The sequence below is a fragment of the Heteronotia binoei genome, chromosome 1 (assembly GCF_032191835.1).
Source record: "Heteronotia binoei isolate CCM8104 ecotype False Entrance Well chromosome 1, APGP_CSIRO_Hbin_v1, whole genome shotgun sequence".
In the NCBI taxonomy this organism is placed as follows: Eukaryota; Metazoa; Chordata; class Lepidosauria; order Squamata; family Gekkonidae; genus Heteronotia; species Heteronotia binoei.
In genome coordinates, this window is record NC_083223.1 from 82,799,931 (window position 1) to 82,824,594 (window position 24,664).

Genomic DNA, 24,664 nt, shown 5'->3' on the forward strand with positions numbered 1-24,664 from the left:
GGCTTATTTTACAGTCAACTTATGAAATGTGGTTATTACAACGTAAGTTTATCACAATTTAAGTACTTAATTGCTCAGTGGGTTAGTAAAACGCCACTTCTCGGTGTAACAGAATAACCACTGTTTTTGTACCCTTGCAAAACTGAGCAATAAAAATTAAGTCGGGGGGGCTGTATTCAGACATCCTGTTCAGTCGTACATTAAACCAACATGCACATCTGACTCGTGACTGGATTTGTGCAGTCCCCCGCCCTCACATACAGAACCGAAGTCAGAAATTAACTTTGGCTCCCCCATGACTTATGAGTGTAGGCCCCTTAACTTAAGTCCTTTCCAGCATGCACAAACAAACTGGGATTCTAAACCAGGATCCTAAAGCTTAAAATCCTGGTCTGTGTCAGTTTTGGTTAATCTGCATGCTTGCATTCATATATCACTGGTACCAGGTTTTAAATTTCCAACAGAGATTTCCTGTTGAGAAAGCAAGGGGAAAGAAAAGCACAAAGTACACACACAAACCTGCCTGGCAACAGGCAGAGTACATGCAACTATTGGTTTGGCCTTTAGCTTATCAAGGTGTCAGAATGCAGCCCAATTGATTATACTGTTTCCAATGATATAACACTGACATTTTCTTTCAAAATAAATGGTTTGGGACTCCACAATGCTACTTTCACCTATCAAAAGCATGTCTTTTCTTATTGATTTTTAGGCTCTTATTTGAGTGGGAGGCTGCATTCCACTTTTATTTATGCCTCCTGACATATCCTCTAGAATAAAACTAATGTCATTATATTAGTATGGTTATTTGTCTTTCACATCAAAATGACAAGTATCTCTTTGGGCAATTTTCACTTACAGTTGTTCTTTATAGTGGCTACTTCTTATATCAAGGATTGTGCCTATCAGCACACAAAACCTAAAATGTCAGATTAGCACAAATTGTCAGCAGACATTGGATTTGTCACTGCCAGCTAATAAGAGGTTTGAACACCGCCCCCCCCCCCCCAATACTCAACACAAACACAAACGCACATTTATACAATAATTCTCAGGTGATGTCTTTAATATAAAAAAAGGTTTTAAAATGAGTGAAACCTGATAAAGTTTTATTTTAAAGAGTACACAGCATGAACATTTGCTGCTACTTGTCTTTAAACTTGAACCTAAGAAACAAAGGGAAACTATGCTAAATGAAACAAAGTGACAAATCCTAATCTTTTAAATAAAGGAAATACCACACTTTTTTGAAACACTGCCTGTAAAAAAAAATAAAAATAGCTGTTTTCTCATGGCTTCACAGTTCCACATTACTACTATAAAACATTAAATTTGAAGGGTACCTAACAAACAAGGTGGTTTTCCATTGATTCCAGACTCTTCTCATCCAGCCTTAAACTAATTTTCAAATTCCACAGAGCAATGTTCAGCTTTTCAAGTACAAAACAAATCTGAGTTCATGATGTGGCATTCCAAAAAAATGCACTTAAGTATTTACAAAAAGTTTATAACTTTTTTGCAAAAGTTTTTAATCCACCCATTTTCATTGTACAACTGTAAACAACATGTCATTCTCCTCATCCAGAAGTGTCCAGTTACGGTCGTGGTCTTTTCGGAGGAGGTGGTGGCATAAGTTCAGTGTCTGGATCCAGGGGGCGTTTATGTGCCTGTCCCACAGGTGCTGTTGTACACTTTTCAATGAACTCAAAGAGGATTTCCTTTGTCACTGGATGTCGTATGCTGTTACACACAGCTGAGAACACAAGAATACATAAAATTAGCTGTGCAAGCAGAACCTGTTTTACTATGAACAACTGTGTGTTGGTCTGGAGCACATCTCTAACGCAGAAGCAAGCCATTTAATTGTCATTGCTGAAAGAGACCAAAGAGTCCAATCCAACAACTGTGTATGTTTCCCACATGGAGTTTCAGAAAGTGCTTGGTCTTCTTCACTCTTCTAATGGAGCACTTACATGCCTTAAAAATCTTTCTTGGTTCTGCACTATAAAATATTATTTCCTTTGATAAATTACAAAGCTACAGAAACAGTATAAATCCTACATTCTCCAGCAAGAAAGGAAGGCTGCGGATGTTGGATTTGTCACTGCCAGCTAATGAGAGGCCTCCGCAAAGCCTCTCCTGTTGGTAATGTTCTCTCCACTACCAGTTATGTACTTCCTCTACCTGCAAAAGTTTTGCTGCTGGGGGAAGTCGTTGGCTAACAGCAGTGGCAGACCCAAATCCAAAGAGGCTATCAGGCATCTTGAGCATTGGGGATGGAGTCTGAGGCTGTAGCACCCCTCCAGTGTTCCTTTTTGTTATAGATGTCTTCCCAAGAACCTCAGAACAGGGTAAAGGAGGGTGCCTTCCCTAATCAATCTCCCTCCCTCCCAGTGCCTTTTCTATGGATTTATGGGATTGCTCTCTCCCCCCCCCCCGCTTTCCCTGGGCTGGCCTAATTTCCTGGGGGATTTCCTGGGGGAAGGCTGATCCTGTCTTCCCGCAATGCTCTCTCATCAGGGACAGGCTCCTGGTGAGAGAAGGGTCCTCTTCCTGCTCAAGGAAACCCCAGCTACTGCTCACCTTCTATTCTGGCTCATTCCCAGGTGCAACCTGCTGCCTGAGCCTGATGTTCACACAGACTAGGCCTACCTGTGTGTACCTAATATTGCAGTCTTGATCATCTGATCTGAACCTAAACAAACTTTCACATTAAACCTGAAACTGAGCAGCATTTACTGAGATTGGTGGCACCCATTCCACTGCAGGAGGAATCTCTCTCTTCAGGCCTTCAGGCATCAGTTACCATTACAGTGAGTTGAAATGTTGTATACATTTGGACTGACTTTACACAAACAATTGAGAGGCCAGTGCAACTCTTTCCATTTCATGGCCTTTTGATCCACCTGATTACAATTTTTTCTTTGTATCTGTGTATGTTTAATAGCATTCCCATGAACCCTGAAAAGGCAGTGTCAGAGGCTGGGGGATTCTCATGGGTTAAAAGACACAAAGACGGGAGGGGGGTGAATTGGATGAGACTGCCCCATCTCCCTGTGCCATCTAAACATTGTCCACAGAATACTGCAGCACTTCAGAATTCGTTACTATTTTAACAATCTGAAGAATGCAAGGCAAGAATATATTACAGAAGAGCTAAAAAGCTGATAAATACTTCCACCTTATGTGCTTAGTAGGCTTTTTAGAACTGACAGCACTAGTTAAATGTACCTATCATACAAACTTGCATTAGTTTTTAAATTCTTATATTTAGCATGGAAGAGAAAGCTGCTGCCTTGCATTTTTACAATGTCCTTTCTATTATTTGAAGGAGAATTGGAATGTGTCACCATTCTATAAAGGACAAACACCCCCCCCCCCAGCCTTCATTTGTTTTATTCCCCATTGTTTGCATACTATTTTAGGATCTGGAAATTACAATTTCTCCTCCTAATTTTGTCTTCTTCCATCTGGCAAACAATGACTGCGCCATTTTGAATAGAGCTGAAATTATCAGGGATTTTTGTTCCAAAAGTTCAACTTCAAGAGCACATTCAAATGCCAAGCTACCTTTTCTCTGTATATCAGCACAAGGCAACCTGACGCTGTGAATGTCCTTTCTAGTTCAATGTAGACAAAAAGAGTTTTATTTTAAAATGTTCACAAATCAAACTCGTGTTCTGAATTCAAAATTTAGCTGATCCCATTTGAATGTAAAGGCAATTTAGCTACAGCCTAAGCTTGTTGAAAAGATGTCTTTAATCAAATTGACCGAAGTATAAATATGAAATACAACCACAGAACCAATCCATTTTACTCACCCATGGCAGTGCTGTAAGCATTTGGGAAGCTTTTGTCTATCCTTTGCCTCATGAAGACCCAGCTGTTGTTCTCAAACTTGCATTCTATAATCTTATTATCATATTGTTTCAAGTCTTTTGTTACCTGTTATAAAACAAAGAAGCAAAACCTTTAATTTTTGTAAAGGCACTGAAAAGTCAAATATTGTCCTTACCTCAGGCTCTTGAAGTTACCATAAAAATACTTTTCTAACAAGCATAGTAATCCAACCAACAAGAATGTAGGAGACTAGAGAGGTAAACAAATTGTATGGTAGCTAGGTTTGCTTCTGTAAGCAAATGGAGCTGTAGTCATGGCTTGTTTTCCATCAGCGGAAGGGCAAGATTTAAGCTGATTTTCCTCACTCAGGAGTCAGGAGGAGGTACTGGTGGGTTGCAATGGGAAAGAGAAGCTGGAAAGTTTTGTTCCATGATAGAGGCTGTATGCAGCCCACTGCGGAAATGTAAATGTATAAGATGGTGCAAATTTTGCACAAGTTCTCTAAAAGATCATTAAGAGCTCAAACAACAACAGAAAGGAACAGTCTAATGACTGATAATTTCGAATGGCGTTCCTAGACAGACTAATTGCAGGAAGGTTATATTCTCTAACAAGGTTTGTTAAACATTTCAAATCATCTAGTGAGGTATGGTTTTACAGCTCCGCTGACTTAATTCTAAATAAGGAAATCGCACTCTCATTTTAAAAAAACAGACTTTTTACTTTACAGTTTATTTGCTGTGTCTTCCAAATGCTACAATAATAATTTATTTGGAATTGATTATGACATATACTATTAATTACTACTGTACTGTCTAGGAAAAGTAACCACTGTAGTATATCCTTCTACCAGAGGTGACATCATGAGAACTGTTAGTTTTATTTTTTTTTTTAAAAAAAACACATGCCAGTGCAAAATAGATTTTCAATCACTCCAATCTTGTTTGCATGGTTAACTCCCTAATGGGCCAATTTTTCCTGTTTCAGTAATCCTGTTTTATACAGCACATTACACATTTCTGTACGTGTGAGAAAAGCATTTCTCAAACAGATGTTTCACAACCATGGACTTGGTTAACATATCACAGGAAGATTCAGCAGCCTTGCCTAATCCATGGTGAATATGCTTAAGCACAGGAAGACACTGTGTAATGATTTGGAAATGAATATTAACTGGTAGTTGCTGCCAAGGAAAATTGTATTTATATACCTTTTTCCTGTTGAAGCAGGAAAAGATTGTTAGTGAACCACCTGCTTGAGGGAAAGAAGAAAGGGCGAGAGATTCAGTTATAGCCAATACTTTTACAAACTGGCAGCATTTCCAAGGCTTTGTCATAATTGATAATTCTTGTAGTGTTCACAGGATGAGAATAGCAGAAAATTATGTGGCTGCTCTATTTGACTGTGGCAATTAAGCAGTATTAACTATCTACGTTCTTACTTGGCCATTCATTAGCAATCTGGAAGATTGATCTTTCCAGAAAATGCTTAACATATGCCAATGCAATGATATAAATGCATTTTCCTAAAAGAAACTGCTGATCATAGTTTAAATTATTGTTAACTTGTAATTACCATAATTATCTTGAATAAGGCAAGAGAAGAAAAGGCAAAAAGAAACACAGGATTTCTTACATCCTATATTACTTAAGTGACCGCAAGTGACCACCAACACTTACCTTAAGCTGTAATCAGTGAAATCATGCAAGATAATAATAGGCTAAATTGTGCAGTGAACATAATTATAGAGACAATATGTACAATGGGAATTTTGTACATGCTCTGAAGCATTTCATCCTTCCAGACACAAAAGGAAAAACAAAAACATTTCCTGCATGTCTTTGTTAGGTTCTGGTGACTGAAATGCCCCTTATAAACTGCACAGAAGTTTAAATTGTATGCTGACACAAACCTTCCCCAAAACATGAAGGATGCTAGATTCTTCCTTTGGGTTGGTGGAGGAGTCCTTCACCCTTGCTAATATACCCAAACATGCTGTAGACAAAGCTGGACATCTTTGTTCATTTTTAAAATTTGGCATCACTATTTTGTCTTGTGAGCCATGTTTTACAAGATCCTATTTGTCCCATCCAATGGACCCAGGACTGATAGGGCTAGCAAACCTCTTCTCTAAGACATCACGACACAGCTGTGCCAAATTTAGGGAGAATGTTTTTATAGGAAGCATTACACTAACATGCTCTTTCCCCCTGAAAATAGTCCACTGTTATGTTGAGAAATGTAAGCTCACACATAATCATATCAATTAAATACATGAAATACATGATAATCAGAATTAACCGATATGCTGGATCTGATCCTGCAAAAAAGCTTCTGAAAGGAGCTGACAGAGCAGCTTGTTCCCCGCCTTCCATTTCTTCCAATAATTGGAAAATGGAGGAGGCCATTTAACCAGATTCCCCCTCTTTATTGCAGCTCCTCATGCTATGGTGCATTTTGTTTAGGAAGTTCACCAGCAAAGAAGAGTCTCAAAGTGGTTTACAATCTCCTCTTCCTCTCCTCACAACAGACATCCTGTGAGGTAGGTGGGGCTGAGAGCCCTGAGAGAACTGTTGCTGACCCAAGGTCACTCAGCTGGCTTCATGTGGATTAGTGAGGGAATCAAGCCTAGTTCTCCAGATTAGAATCCACTGCTCTTAACCACTACAGCAAACTGGCTATCCAGAAAATACAAAGCTGGTTTTCACAACAGGCATCAATCAGGCTGCTGGAGGAAAAAAAAATCTGCTCTTCCCATTCCTTCTAGGAGCTCCTCTGAAAGATCTAACCCATTGTTCACTGGCAGCCCTTAAAACACAATACAGATCAATGACAAGTGCTACAGAAAGTTGCATGAGCCCATATGGTGTAAGAAAAAGCCCCCTACTTTTCATACACATGGACATCGTGATCACCAGTATGGTTGCCAGGGTGTCTGGAGTTTTGACTCGCACACATCTGCTCTAAGAAGTGGGCTTTGCCCATGGTTTCTAAGGCTTATGTGGATACTATAAGCCTCAGCTTTGCAGCAGCATTCTACATCTCTGGATGGGTGTTAGGTGAGAGGAGTGAAATAATGAAATGAGCTGAAACAGGAGGAACCAAATGTAATGTCTTAGTGATTGTTAAGGTGCAAGGAGCGGAACCGGGTACAAACATTTAGTAACCATAGCACAGGGGTAGTAGCCATTGTTAAAACGCAGAAGCCGAAAAGAAATAACGCGGCTGAACAAGCCATGGCAACAGTAAAGATTAATAGCAATCGAGATTAATAAGCAGCAAGTACGCAGGCGTAATCAAGTAATGAATATTAACTGACACACCCCACCTCGGGGAAAGGTAAATTTAAATGCACATGCAATGTATGTAACGGGAGGGGTACATATCAAGGAGGGGGTGAAGTAGGCGTGCCGGGTAGCCTGTACCCTCTAAGTACCTCAGCCTATGGGGAAAGGAGGAGGGACTCATCGGCCGGGAGTAAAGGATAAAATGGCATGTATGGAACTAATCAGGGAGCTCGTTGAAAAGCGACTCCCCTCTTTCTTGATATCAATAAAGTTGTATACTTCAAAGGAGACTCCCGACTGACAGCTCTTTTTCTTTGCATCTCCTGGAGGGGCCAGGGGAGGCATACAAATTGTCTCTAACATTAGGGATAACTACAGATGAGCTTCCAGCTGCTCCTTGTGTGCCCAGTCTTGGCCGCTGCAGTGGAAAAAGCCACTCCACCATGAACTGTACAGGCGAACAGTTTCCAGCCTGTTTCCATGAACCAAAGGCTAACACCATCAGAATCCATCTTGTTTTTCTGACTCCATATCCAACAGGTGCTTCAACTTCTGCATAAGGCAATCAAGTTTATCTTAGGCGTAGATCCTGCCAGACTGCCTAAGCCTTTGTCTAACGGAACTCAAGACAAAGACTGGTGCCAAGAGGAAGACCATCTTCAGCTAGAGCCAAGTTCCTTTGTGTAAACCGGGTGTTACCTTAGGTAGCAATTTGGCCATCTATTGTCACCTTTTTAGATAAGTTTGATAAACTCAAGCACACCTCCACCCAGTAATTTCTCCCATTCTTTTCCCCATTTTGGAGCTTCAGCCTGGTCCATTGCAACCTGAAAGTCCAACCAGGTACTCCTGGACCAAGCTTGTTCATTGGTTAGTCATGGGCACCCAATTAGGTGCCACCAATTAACTTGCTATTGGCTACTGCAGAAGTCTGGCCCTTATGGTCACTGCAGAGCCTCCCCTTTTCTGAGGTCATGTACCAGCTGACCACCTGTCATCCACCCCTGTACCTCCCATCCCCTAAGGCTCAAGGTAGTCTATATAACCTGTAACACAGCTCCCCACATGTGTACATCTAGCAGTACCCCAGTTCCGCTGTCTAGATCCATCCCCAATTCTGGCCACAGTTTTGCGTCCATTTCCCCCGTCCTCTTACGTCGCCATTGGAGCCTTCTTGAAGACTACAATCGGTAATTATCACCCTGTTTGTCTACCCATGTGTTGTCTCTATATCTCTCTGTATTTTTCCTAGGACTATATGTATGTTTCATGAGCACATTGTCTTGTATGTATGCCTACATTTTCTAGAATAAATTTTAATTGTTTTTACTTAATTAGTGTCCCTGATAAATTTGAGCATTAATTTCTGGACATGGAATCCTGTATACACAGGTAAAAGATCCTGATTAAGCCAGGTGCCCACCTGACAATTCCCCAACCTCAGTTTTGAGGGCATTTTGGCTTACAATGGGATGGAGTCAGACTTCCCCTTGTGCAAAAAGAAGGGTACATCCATTTATGAGAAGGGCAATGCCTGCTGTTTTTACCCTCACATTTCAAACCCCCATGCTGCATCTCACATTAATCCTCAGAAGAAGGCTGTTCAGGGGATGCAAGCAGCTGCAGATATCAGAGGGAGGCACCAGATGTCTGTTCTGCAAATAAAACTAGGCTTGCAGTTTTCTGGATCTAAGCCATAGGCTATAAACCAGAAATCTTCATCAATGTACCCAAAAGATATAATGATGTGTAAAACAGATTCTAAAAAATAAACCCCAAATAAAAGATATCAAATAGAACTATCATACTTCTTTCAAAGTGCCTAAACTGTTAAAAGAAACTTGTCAGAACGGACACAATCCAGCCAAAGTTACATAATTAGGTTCACATATCATGTGTCAATATGCTCCTCATATTAAAGAAGGGAAGAAGTTCTGTATTGATTCAGACTGTTCCAACTACTGAATCATCCACTATAAAACTGGTGCATTTTTTAAATGTCTTTTATATAAATATTGACTTGCTAGCCCTGATTCATAGCTTCTGAAAGATGAAAGTATATCATAACTTGTTTTACTGGATTTTTAAAAGCTTCTTTTAAGCATCATGAAACTATAAAAATGAATTCATCATGCACTTAACCAAGTCAGTTGTCTTTTTCCCATTTTTCAAATGTTTAAGTTTATTTATGTTAGAAAAACACATTTTGCATATTAAAATTGCAGATCTTCCCCCTTAATTATATATATAAAGTTGAAAAACAATGCTGATATAGCGGCACCAAAAGACAATCCTGCTATCCCAAACTTTAGTTAATATTTCACAATTAATACAATTACTTTTTATTTTCTACTCCAATTATTCCTATTTAATTCCTATTATTCAGATTTCTCCCACACCATCTTCTTCATGTTCTGTTTCCCCATTATCACATACAACGATCACATCTCTTGAAAGTGGAACAAAAACAATCATCCTAAATTTCTCTTGAAATCAATAGGATCTGCTTCCAAAAAAGCTTGGCATGGGCAGTCTGCAGAAATTATTTTTGAATTGTTCAGAGGTTCATGAAAAGTTACAAAAAACTTTCAATTGGGAAAAAGAGATTAACAAGGGAATTTAGATCAAGATGGGTAGTCATGTTAGTCTGTTTGTAGCAGTACAAAAAAGTAAGAGTCCTTGTAACGCCTTAAGACTAACAAAATTTGTGGCAGGGGGGGAGCTTTGTGACTCACTGATGACAATCAATGGAGATGTAAATGGCTGCTCAGGGATTTATTAGATATGAGCTTTAGAGAAGATCATTATAGGACGATCTCTTCAGCAGCCAGTGTGGTGTAGTGGTTATAATGTGCTAGAATCTGGGAGACCCAGGTTAGAAGCTCCATCCTGCCATGGTACCTTGGCAGGGTGACCATGAGCCAGTCACACACACTTAGCCTAGCCTACCATACACGCAAACCTGCTGCATTTATACCCTGCCTTTCTTCACTGGGAGAAAGGCAGGATAGAAAGTAAATAAAGATAAAATAAAATGCCAATAATATGACAAATACATTTGGTAGTTGTTGATAGATTAAGAGAGAGGTATTTTTCTAATACAGTAAAATGTGATAAAATCTAGAAGTACTGGAATAGTATACAATACACTTTGATATAAGCTTGAAATGAATGTTTTCATGTTGGGTTTCTCAACTTTTTTTAAAAAAATAATAATATTAAAACAAAAAAAGAATAATACTTAGTGAATGCGATAAATAGGTAGACAGTGACCATTCCTGAATTCCTATTCCCATAGCAGCTGCATGAAAGCCACTATCTGTGGGGAGTAGGGATCCCAGCCCCCTGGTTGGGGAGAAGGATCCCCCAATTTAGGGAGGACTTCCCCACCACCAGCCAACTGGCCAGCAGGGGAGAAATCCCACACCAGAATGACATTTTCCAGGCCACTTCTGGTAAAACCCTAGGGAAGCAAAAGGGACCACTCAAATGGCTATAAGCCTTCAGCAACCCTGATAGCTGAGAAGGCTTGCAGTAAGTTTAGGTCAACAGCCTAAAGCAGCTGCGTGCCTTTTCAGCAATCACTCCCCCCCCCCCCCGTTCCCTGATCAGGAGTGGTGGGAGGGGGTGAATCTGGTTGTGAAATGGGTGTGTCCCACTTCCTGTTTTTCAGGTCGCTTTTGTTTTTACCAGAAGCAGTCCACAACATCATTTGAGGTGGGACATCCATGCTCATCCCCTGGAATGCTTCCCAAAGGCCGCTGCCAATAAGGTAAGGGGACCTGGCAACCCTAGTGCGGAGCCATCCAGAACAATATGCCATGCAAAACAGGGAGCAGCAGCATCTACTGGTAATCCCTGACCCAAAAGATATCCATCTAGCTTTAACTAGGGCTGGGGTATTTTTGACTCTGGCCCTTACCTGGTGGAATAAGCTCCCAGTCGAGATTAGGGCTCTGTGGGATCTTTTACAGTTTTGCAGGGCCTGCAAAGCAGAGCTATTCCGCCAGGCTTTTAGTTGAGGCAGCAGACATCCAAAACTATCAGCCCCTAGTGCTCAAACTGCCTGCCAAACGGCTTTTAAACTGTTGTTGGCAGGGAGTCATAGAATTTGGGAACCCATGGATCAGGCCATGCCTATTAAATCTGAAACAAAATACCATATTTATTGTTATTCTTATCATTTTAATTGATGTTTTAAAATTTTAAATGTGGTTATTGTTATAGTTTATGTTGTAACCTGCTCTGAGCCCACTTGCGAAGGGCAGGCTAGAAATCAAATAAATAAAATAAGAAGGGGGAATAAGCCCTTGTAGGGGCCTCTGCTCCAGTGGTATTAACTGCAGCTCATGGAGAGCTATATTTGCATTTACTGTCAACCAACTACTCTGTGCCCTTTGCACCCCAACAAACATATATATACAGTAATATAAGGAACATTCTTAAAAAGTAGAGCTTTAATCATATTTCCCCAGTACGTTTTACATTCTCTCATCTATGTCTCAGCACACTAAAAAAAACAAACATGATCACAAAAGGCTATAGCTATTAATATTAAAAATATAAATTTATAATTTTTAAAATTAACAGAATGTGTCTAAACATGTAGGCTTTTCTCTCCTAATGACTGATGAAACTTGGTCAGCCAACAGTTTTGCTCTCTTTCTGGAACATGGGGCAGATGCCACACTGGAGACCAGACTAGCTACATCAGAAAACAATATTCTGTTCATTGCTCTATGGCACAGAGGAGGCCTTAATGTTCTAGCACACTAGTAAAGTATCTCTGGCAATGTATTCACACAAAAGCATTTTTCAATCAAAAGTTAAAGCAAAAGTACAATGAATACACATTGCACAACTTTCTATGAAATTATAAAACATCTTACAACCTGGACAATCCCTGTGGGGCCAGGGCAGCAAACAGGATCTCAGCTTTGCAATTCAGAACAGGGACAGATAGCTTAATTGCTCTCCCACAAAGCACTACGCTGTTAAATGCTTTCATAAAACCAAGATGTCACCAGCATCCACAGTCTTCCTGCTCCTCCTTCTAAGAGTATGGGAGCTCATATTGTACACTTTGGAATCTGTCTGGTTCTGAAATGAAGAGACTCTTCATGCATGCTGTTTTAAGGATTCATGTTCTTATTCAATTCATGCAAACTCAAGCAGCCAAACTTCTTAGAGGAATAGGCCACAGTTCCACAGAAAATATAAGCCTGATGGCAAGCATAAAATTCCTCTTTTAAATGTCCCTCAAAGTATGTGAAATTTGTGTCTGTGTGTGTGTAATTAAAAGTCACATATAAGAAAGTAACTTTAAAATCACAGTCCAAAGCAAAGAAAAATGAAACAAAGTTATTTTGGCACTTTGTTCTTTACCTCTTAACATATCTAGCTTTGCACATTTGTTTGGTATCTGAAAAAGTATATTCCCATTCTGCCAAGCTTCCAAACAGCTAGCTTTATTCAAGTTTTTAAAAATTTAAATGAGAATTCAACACTGGGAACAATTATGCTAATACTGCCAGAAAATGTGTTTGCTTTGTTAAATTGAGCTTCAAAAGCATTTCAATTGAACACACATTTTGATTGCAAGTAAGGCCTATTCTTATAGCCATTCAAAATGTTTACTTTATTACAGCTTATTACAAATATGCTGCCTGAAATGCACCAGCATGACTCTTCAATTTCTAGCCCATAATTTTATGATAATTATATGTAATAGTATGCATGGGTCGACTTCTATGCCTAACAAAGCTCCAGATTGGTGCAGTAGCTTCCCTGCTTTTCCTGTGGCATAATATTCCCTGCATAAGGAACATTCTTAAAAAGTAGAGCTTTAATCATATTTCCCCAGTACGTTTTACATTCTCTCATCTATGTCTCAGCACACTAAAAAAACAAACATGATCACAAAAGGCTAACCAGGGTATACTTCAATAGCCAATCCAGGCAATTAAGAAATGTACATTTTATTAAATACTTGGCCATCAACATGTTATTAGCAGGCAGAACAGTAAATGTTGCAGGTTTGTTATATTAAGATTACACTTCTGAAGGCATCTTCTTTATTCAGCCAAGATTTTATGAGTTAAATTACCATTTCAGTGTTTTAAAATATCTTGCCATTTTTGCCTGTGGCATATTCATGGCCAGAAAATTTTCATCATCCTGACAGATTTTCAATTTGTATGTTCTTGAAATTAGAGTGTGAAAAGGGTTTAGGCGACATTTGTGCCTCAATCAAATATTAAGGTTGCATAATCTCTAGACCTAAAACCTTTTAAAGCAGATCCCTTCTGTAACATTCCCTTAATGAAAGCAGTTCTTTACATATTTTTGTATAAATGAAATTAGTATCAGTTTTTCACTAGGACAATCTGCAAGAAGCAGTGCATTTAAAGGATCACATGACTAAGCCCACAAGCCCCTGGGAACTTTGTACATGTGTTGCTCAAACAGCAGTGCCTCCCCCATCCTCACAACACATGGCAAATCTTTTCTAAATCTGAGGGGATTTTCAAAAGCTGCTCCTTATATGGCATTAAAGAACAAATTCCACTGGGTTCATCTAGCCCTTGGGCATGCCTGAAGTAGTTCTTTAGGTCCTGACCTTAGTCTTATTAAAAATACTGTTTAGTTAGTACTGCCACAAATTATAAGAACTAGGAGTTACATTCTTGCATAATCTACAATAGTCACTGCCTTTTTGCATATTCAATGATTCAGCCTAGAGAATAAAAATGCTCATTTCTTTTCTAAAGAAGTTACTGCAAATTAAATGAATTAGCCTATTCCTCAAAGCTATTTTACACACAACCCCTCCCCCCCAGAAAAGCTGCTTTAATTTGTGCAGATTCTGCACAAACAATTCCTCCTCAGTAAAGATTTTCTGTAGTGTATTTGTTAAGACACTAAATTACCAGCCCTAGTATTTGCTGTCTTTCCAAAGGGAAAAAAGCTACAGGAGTCCTTTAGTAATATATATCCCTGCATCATCACCACAGTGATGTGGGGGAGTGGGCCTCTTTAGATAGCTAAAACAATGTTGCTTTGGCAGCAGCTGGCACTACAGCACAAAGATCTTCACTGTGTGACTGAAGGTAAGCTATGGCGGCCATTTTGTGGCACCCCTTTAGTGACTGCACCCATAGGGTTGCCAAGTCCAATTGTAGAAATATCTGGGGACTTTGGGGGTGGAGCCAGGAGACTTTGGGGGTGGAGCCAGGAGACATTAGGGGTGGAGCCAAGATCAAGGCTGTGACAAACATCATTGAACTCCAAAGGGAGTTTTGGCCCTCGCATTAAAAGGGACGGCACACTTTTTCAATTCCTCCCTTCCATAGGAAATAATGGATAGGGGCACCTTCTTTTGGGGCTCATAGAATTGGACCCCCTGGTCCAATCTTTTTGAAACTTGGGGGTTATTTTGGGGAGAGGCACTAGATGCTATACTGAAAATTTGGTGCCTCTACCTCAAAAAACAGCCCCCCCTGAGCCCCAGATACCCGTGGATCAATTCTCTATGATTTGCCTTGTAGTTAGCAACATTTTGCTCACTTCCCTTCCCCCCCTTTCCATATTCATCACCTTACATTTTAAATATGGTTTTTCTTTTTATGAATTTGGTGTTATCATGGTAACTTTGCACCCACGGACAAAACCTTGTTTTGGACTCCCCAAGGAAGGTCACTAAGAAAATCCAGGCGTTCTTAATATGTAGAAGAGTCTTTCAAGAGGCAGAAAAGATTGTTTAGTTTCCAGGGGAGGGAGGGAAGTGAGCGGGCGAAGGGGAGCGGGGCCAATCACCTGCCTGGCTGGGCTTGGCAACATTCAAGGGCGGGCCGTCGGAGACCTTCGGGGTGGAGTCTTGGGGAGGGGGCGTCAGGATCCAGCCAGCCAGCTGTGCTGCCAGCAAGGAAGAGGCTCTGCCTGGCGGTAGGGTCTCCTCAGGAGGAGAGAGGGGGGGCTGCCCAGGGAAGGGGTTCGGAGCGCGCTAGGACGGGGGCTGCTGCGCTTCTCTCGAGCTCTGGCGCCTTCGCCTTCCCCCCACCCCCGACAGCTCCCTCCCTCCCGTCCCCTACCCTCTTTGCCATTTGGGTTCGCCCTCCAGAGCGCCCCCCTCCGGCTGGTCTTGAGGAGAAGCGGGAGTCGCCCTCTCCCGTGGCTGGCTGCGCTCCACTCCGAAGAGTCTCAGAGCAGCTCACAATCGCCTTTCCCTTCCTCCCCCACAACAGAGACCCTTACACTTAAGAGATCCGCGCACTTAACCACTACACCAAACTGGCAGGGACTCCTCGGGAGGAGAGAGAGGGACTGCCTCTTTGGCGGCGCGCTGGGCAGGGGCGCTCCTGCTGGGCCATCTGTGTTTGTGTGCTGCCCTTCTCCGGTCCGGAGCTCCTGCACGTTGGCCTCCCCTGCCCCCACCGCAAAGGCTCCCTCCCATCCTCTTCCCTCCTTGCCTTTTGGGGCCTTCTTGATCGAGAGGCCAGCGGGGCCTTGGAGCGCAGCAGGTTGCGGAGGGGGGAGAGGAGCCAGCCAGCAGGTGCCCGGGCCATGCTGCACTCGAGGCACAGCCTGTGCCTGGCGGTAGGATCTCCTCGGGAGGAGCGAGAGGGGCTCCCTCCCGCACCGTTTCCTGAGGAATGGCTTGGGGTAGGGTTGCCGTTTCCCCCTTCTCCCCCCGCTTCCATTTTTTTGGGGAGCGGGAGAAGAGGGCGGAAATCCTGGGGTCCCCCGCCAGGGCGGGAGGGTTGGGAAGCCTATGTACCCACCATCCTGTGGCAGAACACCAAACGTGTATGCAGGCTTTAAAAGGTTGAGGACCCTGTTCAAGACAGCTACCCAACAGCAATATGTTCCCCTTTGTATCATATCTTGAGCATTAGGGTTCAGACACAAGCATGACACAAATTGTCATTTCAGGCTGGTTCTGAGATTCAAGCCCAGATTTCAGTGTTGCTGTTCTGTATCCTACCTGTAGCAGGCTCTACAATAAAAGCAAGGTAAGGTGATACCTTAAGTGGTGGATTTTATGGTGAGTGGCAGCCTCTATCTCTACCCATACGCAGAAGCCATGGCTTTTTGAGTTGCAGCGCACCTGAGTGGGGGACTGCATCTCCCAGTATGCTGTGTGAAAACTCAGTAACATTAACTAAAATGAACATCAAATATTAATACTTCTTAAAACCATGTTATTTATTAATGACTAATTCGTTTGCATACTACTGAAAGAATTGGTTGTGGAGCAAAATGCAGAGATGACAGGTCAGTGGGGGGGCACAAAACAAGATCTCTCATTGGGCTAAGAACACATGTCCGTGAAATGCATCTGATGGTACTGTACTGTTCTGTGTCAATATGCAGAAAGTAACCTACTGAATGGGTGATGACACTTCCAGCGATGTCAGGGGGTGTGGTTTAATATGCAACTCCTGTGGAGACCCCCTTTTCTACAGAAAAAGCCTGGAACCAAAGAAACTACTGCTCCTTCCCTTTTGTTTCCTCAGGTGGCAACAACCACACACCTGACAGAACTTTCTGAACTTTTTGCAAGATGTGAGCATGCCCAGCCTGCCGTGCCATTTTTAAAGAAGTTTGGGAAACCAGAAGGTTAAAAGATTTAACTGCTCCACAGTTCCCAGGCACTGAGGAGAATAATTAGAGGTGTGGGGGAGGCAAAAGGTGACAGTGATGGCAAATAATGGCAGCCTCAGGTGGCAACTCCTATGGAGACCCCCTTTTCTCTCCTGCCCAAAAGTCTGTCTCTGTCTTCCTCTTAAAATAGGTCATTTTGGATTACAGCACTACTGGAAGGCGGTACAAAGTTATGCTAGTCAAAATGGGGAAAGGGAGCTTTTAGAAAGTGGGTAGATTCAGCTCTGATTTACAAGATACTTAAATTTGAGCAGTATGTTACTATGTACAACCCTGCAGTTAAAATCAATCCACAGGATGAGATTTCCCATAATTAGACGTCTAACTTTTGACCTAGATTTAGGACAGACATTTTGTGGAGTAATACCAACAAAGGACTCAACAGCAAAATGCACACTCATGTTGAGAAGAAGAGATACTACTCCAGGAAGAACTGATTCTCCTCTTTACAAAGAATCAGTATGTTGTTACTGTTTGCTTTTATCTGATATACTGTAGGCATGAAAGACCACAGTGAATGCTGTGAGAAAAGATCAGTATTTTAAAAAAGAATTAAAGATTTTAAATTCTACAGAGACAGACACAGATAATGACCTCAGTCAATTGCCAAAATATACTTATAAATCACTGACATTGGTTGTTAGCTTTAATTTTTATCCTTAATCCTTTCTGAAATACTGCAATAGCAAATATACAGATACTGTTTATTCTTTTAATTATAAATAAATAAATAAGATACTGTTTATTCATTAGCAGTTCATTTATTTGAAGTATTTTTCCCATTAGTAATGTGAAATTGATGTAGACACTATTACACCTTCCGTAGAAACCAGTATTGGCCAAATAATGTAAACTAAGGAGGACATAGTGAAACAACTGTTTCTTTTCTTTCTTCTATTAAATTTTGGAATGGTGATCCTTCACATCTAATCAGTCCCTGCAGGCAAACTACTGCTGACAGGTTAGGGGACGGGTTACAACATCTGCAGAAGGCTTCTAAAGATTTCCTTCCGGCACAGGCACAATTCCCATCATCTGCACAAAGGACATGAAGAGAAGAATCCAGAATAAAAGCCTGGAGTTCAGAATATATATGGTATCCAAAGAGGTTTCTCCACAACGAGAGAAAAAGTCATTATGGATAGAAATTGTCCAAGCTTTCTGTCAAAGCAGAACAGCATATCAACAAATTTCAGTCAGTGCTGCCTCCATTTTCAATGTGTGTTTGAGAACAAATGGCTGCTGGAGTGCAATAGCAAGTATATTTTTAAATAAGGATCCAGGAGTAGGTTGCTTTATTTTGTTCTCCACCCTCCTACACCCATTAAGAAAAGGCTTGATGTATGTAAGAAAAGAAAAACTAGCAAAAATACGTATTTCTCAGAGACACAGACATACGAAATCCATTGCTCTTACCTTGATTTGTGCAAAAGGTCTGTCTAAACTTCCAACATAAAGTAGTCCAACATTCTGTGGCAGAAGCCTAAAAGAAAAAATGCCTTTTAAACAATTTCTATGCATTGCCGCAGACCTTCAGTAATAATATGCCTGACACAGCTAAACGCATTTAAGTGAAGGTGGCTTGTTCATAATCTAATACATCTGATACTGAAAATAAACAGTGCAAAAATATCAATATGATGCTCAATGAAACACTAAGAGAGACCATGGTATATTGTCAACCAATACTATATCACTTTTGCAAATTTCAGAAAAATTACAAAAATTCAATCTCAGCATGTTGATATCAATACTTATAAGGATATATAAAACCTCCTCTGTAATTGCCAAAGATATTCCTGCCTCACCAAAAAGTGAAATCATATGTTTGGAACACTTATCCATAAAAAGTCGATCTGCAGTTTTCACTAGGATACTATTTCCAGAACTGTTATTTTGCTTATTTGTTTTTATTCTAGCACTGTACCACATTGTTTTTTATTTAAAAAGACAGAGATGTAGTCTAATGTGCTATTGTACAAGACACTGAGCTATTACTCATCACTTCCCTCTTTCAAGGGCTGATCAACTTGTTAAAGCTTATCTTGTTTCCAAAATACCAGCCTGTTTAATGCTGTACTTGATGCTGGTCTGTTGTTCAATGGAGGTATTTTGCATCCTTCTCCAGTCTATTAAACAGATGTAACAATGTATACTTTTTTCCTTTTCTTCCCTTCCCCCACACATTTGAAATAACTTTTCAGAAGTCTGTTGCTATACTGAAGACATTTATACATAACTGTAGGTGTGTGATTTTCATTCTCAGTAACATAAATTATTAAAAGATATTGCATCCCTAGTGCTGCTATGCAAAGGTAGTATAGCAATTTCCATGTTTGATATCTTTCAGTAGAATCACTGGCTACTAGGTTGCTCTTCATCCAGACATATGCTTTTAAAAGCAGGTTTGGCCTTACACTTCCTGTTCCTCCCCATCTCTGTCCTATCTATCACAAAGCTTTTACACCCTCTCCTACTCAGGAATTGTGCAATCCCGCCCCCCTCCCAAGCTTATACATTCTTGAACAGGAAAAGCAAAAAAAAAAATCTGTTTTGAACACAATAGACAATATAAGCACTTTAGGCCCTCATTAGGTACTTGTGTGATATAATTTTAACCTATGCTGACTATGCTTGTTCTGTCCAGCATGACTCTATAAACTTGCCTTTTTAAATAGTTAAAATTTCATTTGGGAAGACCAGAAACCTCTCTACCAGTCACTCCCAAGTGATATATTGACTTCGCATCTATGCTTCCTTGAATGTAGTTAGTTAGACCTTTCCCCTCATTAGGCCCTAAGGAGGATGGGTTGTAGATTATGCTTAAAACTTCCTTCTCCTAATGTTATTTATCAATTAAAAAGTATTTATCACTTAGAAGATATATGGTTACCTTAGTCCTACATTCTAGGTTACTAAAAACTCACATGGCTATTTCTGTATTACAGTTCTAGAATTATGGAGGCAAGATTTGGTTACCTATGTGGGAGCTATTAAAAAAACGGTAGAGCCAGGATTTAGGACAAAATATATCTATCTGATCCCTGCAGAGGAAATATAGTTGTCCCAGTTATGGAATGCTTAGAAATCATGCATTGATTCTCTGATGTGGCTTGTGAAAAGAATTTAGAGAAATCATACCTGTTGTAGATCCCATCTAAGCTATGAAGTGAAGAAGTGAGTCAACTCAGATAATCTTTTGTTATCTTACTTGCCATCATTAAAAGACCCGCTCTCTACTATTTGCTATTTTATATAATTACAGTGCACTCCTGAAAACACTTATCTGGGAGTAAACTCTTTTGAAAAGACTTGAATAAGATTCTAAGTAGAATTGTTTAGGATTACTCTCTTAGAGTGTGTGTGTGTATACCTGATTTTAACAAATAGTGTCTGTCTGTCTGTCTGTCTGTCTGTCTGTCTGTCTATCTATCTATCTATCTATCTATCTATCTATCTATCTATCTATCTATCTATCTATCTATCTATCTATCTATCTATCGGTTTACATAAGAAGCTACTTACAGTGCTTGGTCACATGCCTTCTTGGAATGGCTTAATAGTTAGCCCAGATATTACACTTGCCACATTGTTATTTTGGAATGTGGTGCAACATATTGCCATGTGTGTGTTCAGCCGCATATGCTGTTGGCTGGTAATGTTACTGTCCTATGGTGACGTTACATTTTTTCTTCCAGCTGCTTCCCATATCCCATGAATCCTTGATAGTTTTCCAAAGAAGCTACTGAAACTGGTCCCAAAGTTTTGCCCTTATCCAACACAGCATACTACTAAATGTGATTTCAAGTTATACTTTCCACCCACAATATATTAGTTTTTCCTCATGGCTTTTATTATGTAACTTATTGTTGACAGACAGCTTGCTGTGTGTATGTGTTCATTAACTGCATTATGATTAAGGCTATACTATAAGTACTATGCAATTTGTTGAATGTCTACTTTTTATTTTTAAGTATACATTTATTTAAAAGTATCAGTTAAGCAATTTTAATACCTCAGTTCAGAAGAGAAGTCTGGTACACATATCCTGACTCAGGAGCAGATGTTTTTATTTCAGTGCATATCAGAATGGATATGTTGCCTGTTTACCTTGCATAGCCTTAAATAGATGAGTGGCTGAATGCACATTCATATGAACACCCACACTACTCTATATCTAATCATGCATAAATACCAATTTTTAGGAAGCCATAAAAACATAAGAGAAGCCATGTTGGATCAGGCCAATGGCCCATCCAGTCCAACACTCTGTATCACACAGTGGCCAAAAATTTATACACACACACACACACACACACACACACACACACATATATATATATATACACACACACACACACACATATACATTCACACTGTGGCTAATAGCCACTGATGGACCTTTGCTCCATATTTTTATCTAACCCCCTCTTGAAGCTGGCTATGCTCGTAGCTGCCACCACCTCCTGTGGCATATTTTAATGAAAGTGGATTCCCTGGATAAATATTGTTATATGGAAGGGAAGACAAACTCCCCCTTCTTATAAAGATAGTCTATGCCAAGATTAAGGCAATGAAAATTGTACTGAATGTTTACTCTAGCGACAGTGCATATCAGGGGTTAAAAAAAAGTAAAGCAAAGCAATCCCTTACAACATGAAATTGCAGTTACCTCCTCCTCTGACTATCCTATTCTGACTCTGTAGTAGAGCTCTGTAAAGCTTGAATAATTGCATTCTTCAAGTAGCAGATGTTGATACAATAGAGTTATTGCTATACCTACTTGCTACAGCTTATTCTTTCTTTGTCACTTTAATTTTTCCTGATTTTAACAAACAGAATAGCTAACTTTGAGAATAACAAGCAATCAAGAAAAGATTAAGAGGAAGAAAAGTAGAAAATTAGTTAAAAATTAACAGAAGAAAAGACCAAAAGGAACAGCAATTTTTGCTTGCAATACATAAAAGTTAAACTTCAGAGAAAAATTATATACATGTTGCTAACAGTACAGCGGAATCCACGTAAGTTATAACAGAAAAGGAAAAGGTTACACAGAATCAGGTCTAAGCATATTTTTTCCTTTTTTTTGCAATGTTCAAATGATCTAAACGGTTGTTTGTCATAAAATTGTGAGTACTACAGAAGAAGAATTAGAAGGGAAATTACAAAAGTTAACTTGGGGGACTATGATTTCCAAACTCTCATTGCTGCTCTTGTAAAAGCATAAAGGTAAAGGTAGTCCCCTGTACAAGCACCAGTAGTTTTCGACTCTGGGGTGACGTTGCTTCCATGTTTTCACGGCAGACTTTTTACTGGGTGGTTTGCCATTGCCTTCCCCAGTCATCTACACTTTCCACCCCCCCAGCAAGCTGGGTACTCATTTTACCGACCTCGGAAGGATGGAAGGCTGAATCAACCTGGAGCCAGCTACCTGAACCAGCTTCCACCGGGATCGAACTCATGTTATGAGCAGAGGGCTCCAACTGCAGTACTGCAGCATTACCACTCTGTGCCATGGGGCTCATAGCAGATGCTTATCTAGCCAGCATGGGAAAAATAGTGTGGCTTCTATTCAGGAACACCATGCATGATCTTTACTTAGGCACAGTATTTACTTAAACTAAATAACATAATTCCTGCTCAACTTTTTTATCCTAATATCAGCCTTTGAAGGACATTTTTTTTGTTAACTACTGAAAGATTTTGGGTTACCCTGGGGAATATCTCTAACAGAGGCTGTCACTTCTTTAAGCAAGACAAGGAGATATCAGTTAGTTGAATCTGAAAAAGAAAACTGGGGAGTATTATCATTTTGATAGCTTCTGTTCTACCCAAATCAAACTATGAAGCTTCTAATGTTTAGTATCCAACTTAATTTGGGTAACAACTTGGTTAAAATCGAGTTTTCAAAGATGAGACAATTTAGCAATATTTATGTCCAGGACTCTAGATACCAGAAGCTCAGAACTGTAGAAGGAAGTTTCTAGACATTAGTTTTCTGCAGTTATACTTGTGACATGTTAACGCAAAATAGATCTTATTTTCCATAATTTATTTTAAAGGCTGCAGGAAGGTCATAAATCTGCATTTCCTTTTGCACTCTGTTACAATATCCTTTGAAAGTAAAATATTACCTCATTAGCAAATGAACTGATTATGTACATATTGCCATTTGTTTCAGTCTCATTAATTAGATAATTAGAACAAAGTGCTCACAAAAAGGGTTCTATTAGAGCAAAAGAGATGGGGGATGTGGGCAGTCCCACTTTCCAATTTTTTAACCAGTGGGGAAAAAGGAATCTAATGTGTAAATTCTTAATAAGGCATTACATGATTTGGTACAATTAAATCATTATGTGTATAAATCTACTTTAACTTGAATAGACATTACAAAAGACTATACTAACTGATCAAAGGAGGACACTGATCGGAGTGGGTCATGGGAACCATATTAACCAGAGAGCCAGTTTGGTGTAGTGGTTAAATGTGTGGACTCTAATCTGGGAGAACCGGGTTTGATTTCCCACTCCTCCATCTGCATGGCATGACCTTGTACCAGTCATAACTCTCACAGAGCTGTTCCTCTCAGAGCTCTCTCAGCCTCACCTATCTCACAGAGTATCTGTTGTGGGAAGGGTGAAGGGAAAGAAGATGGTAAATTGCTCTGAGACTCTGAGTGAGGATAGGGTATAAATCCAATATCTTCTCTCTTCTATTACTCCTGTTCTATCTACTATGGCTTCCAATTTGCTTTCAGGCTCAATGCAAGGTTTTGGTATTGTCATTTAAAGCCCTGTATGGCCTGGGACCATATCCTCCCATACAAACCTACCATACACTCCAGTAATCTTTGGAGGTCCTGCTTTGGTTTTCCCCACCATCTGAAGCTTGAAGTGGCAGCCTGAAGAAGAGCCTTCTCAGTTATGGCACCAAAACTCTGGAACTCCCTCCCCAGAGAGACTTGTCTGTCTCTCTCTACCAGACTCTTTCGCCAGCACGCAAAAACTTTATTTAATCTGGCATACCCCCCTTCTAGTGTAGTTTATGTGGTTTTTAAAATTGAATTAGTTTATAATTTTAACCTTTTTTGTGCTTGCCATATTATGGACCCTGATAGGATGGAAAAGCAGTATTAAAAAATTGCTGCCATAGTCCCCCCCCCTCAATTTCAGGGTGATATTCACTGCAAAAGTCATTAGTTCAGGAACAAAGTTAAATGCAGCAACAGTATCAGCATTTATAACAATGTATGACAGATGTTGGGTGCTATTTATTTAGATGTATCCCTGGAGAGTCACAATTAGTTAAATTGAAGCAAATCAGCCTGTTTTAATTAGGGGGGGGGGAATTGATTCTGCAAGAACACTTTTTCTGTTTTTGTTGCCATTTGCAATAATTTGAATATTACATATAGATATCTGTCAATTAAAATTTGGATAATATTTATCTTACAGCTAGAACTCTGAAAACTGTATTGGAAAAAATGGAGCAGGGGTGTAGAAAAATAGTATAGAATATCTTCAGCCACAACTGACATTTCCCCCTTATACACTGTTTGTCCAGCCTATTTATAAATTATTCAAATAACAGGTCTTCCCTTATTTCCTTTGGGAGATTATTACACAGTCTAACAGCTAGGGCTGTTAGAATTCTTCCTTTGACTGTAAAATCTCTGTCCCTCTCTGTTCCTATCCATCTGTAAAGATGCTTTTGTCATTAATTATACAGGATAAAAGACATGGAGACTGTTCTTCCACAATATTTTTTCACATAATTCTGGACTAAAATTTAAAATCCTGAGACTATTCTACAGCCCATAAACAAACTGAATAAAAATAAGTGTTGAAGAACAGTACTAAAAAGAGGACAGTACT

The 24,664-nt window shown here is 40.0% G+C and overlaps 1 protein-coding gene across 3 annotated transcripts in view; it reads right to left on the minus strand.

The window, feature by feature from the left end:
* Nucleotides 1–1,036: 1,036 nt before the first annotated feature.
* Nucleotides 1,037–24,664, minus strand: part of RNGTT (RNA guanylyltransferase and 5'-phosphatase) — a 232,083-nt gene continuing 208,455 nt past the window's right edge. For 2 of the 3 annotated variants that reach the window (XM_060236951.1, XM_060236959.1), the window contains 3 exons: nucleotides 18,207–18,273; nucleotides 3,822–3,945; nucleotides 1,037–1,753 (listed from right to left, as the gene is read on the minus strand). In XM_060236951.1, the coding sequence (XP_060092934.1) occupies nucleotides 1,596–1,753; nucleotides 3,822–3,945; nucleotides 18,207–18,273 (349 nt within the window). In that variant the 3' untranslated portion in view covers nucleotides 1,037–1,595. The remainder of the gene's footprint in view (nucleotides 1,754–3,821; nucleotides 3,946–18,206; nucleotides 18,274–24,664) is intronic. The other variant, XR_009555318.1, reaches the window with a different exon arrangement.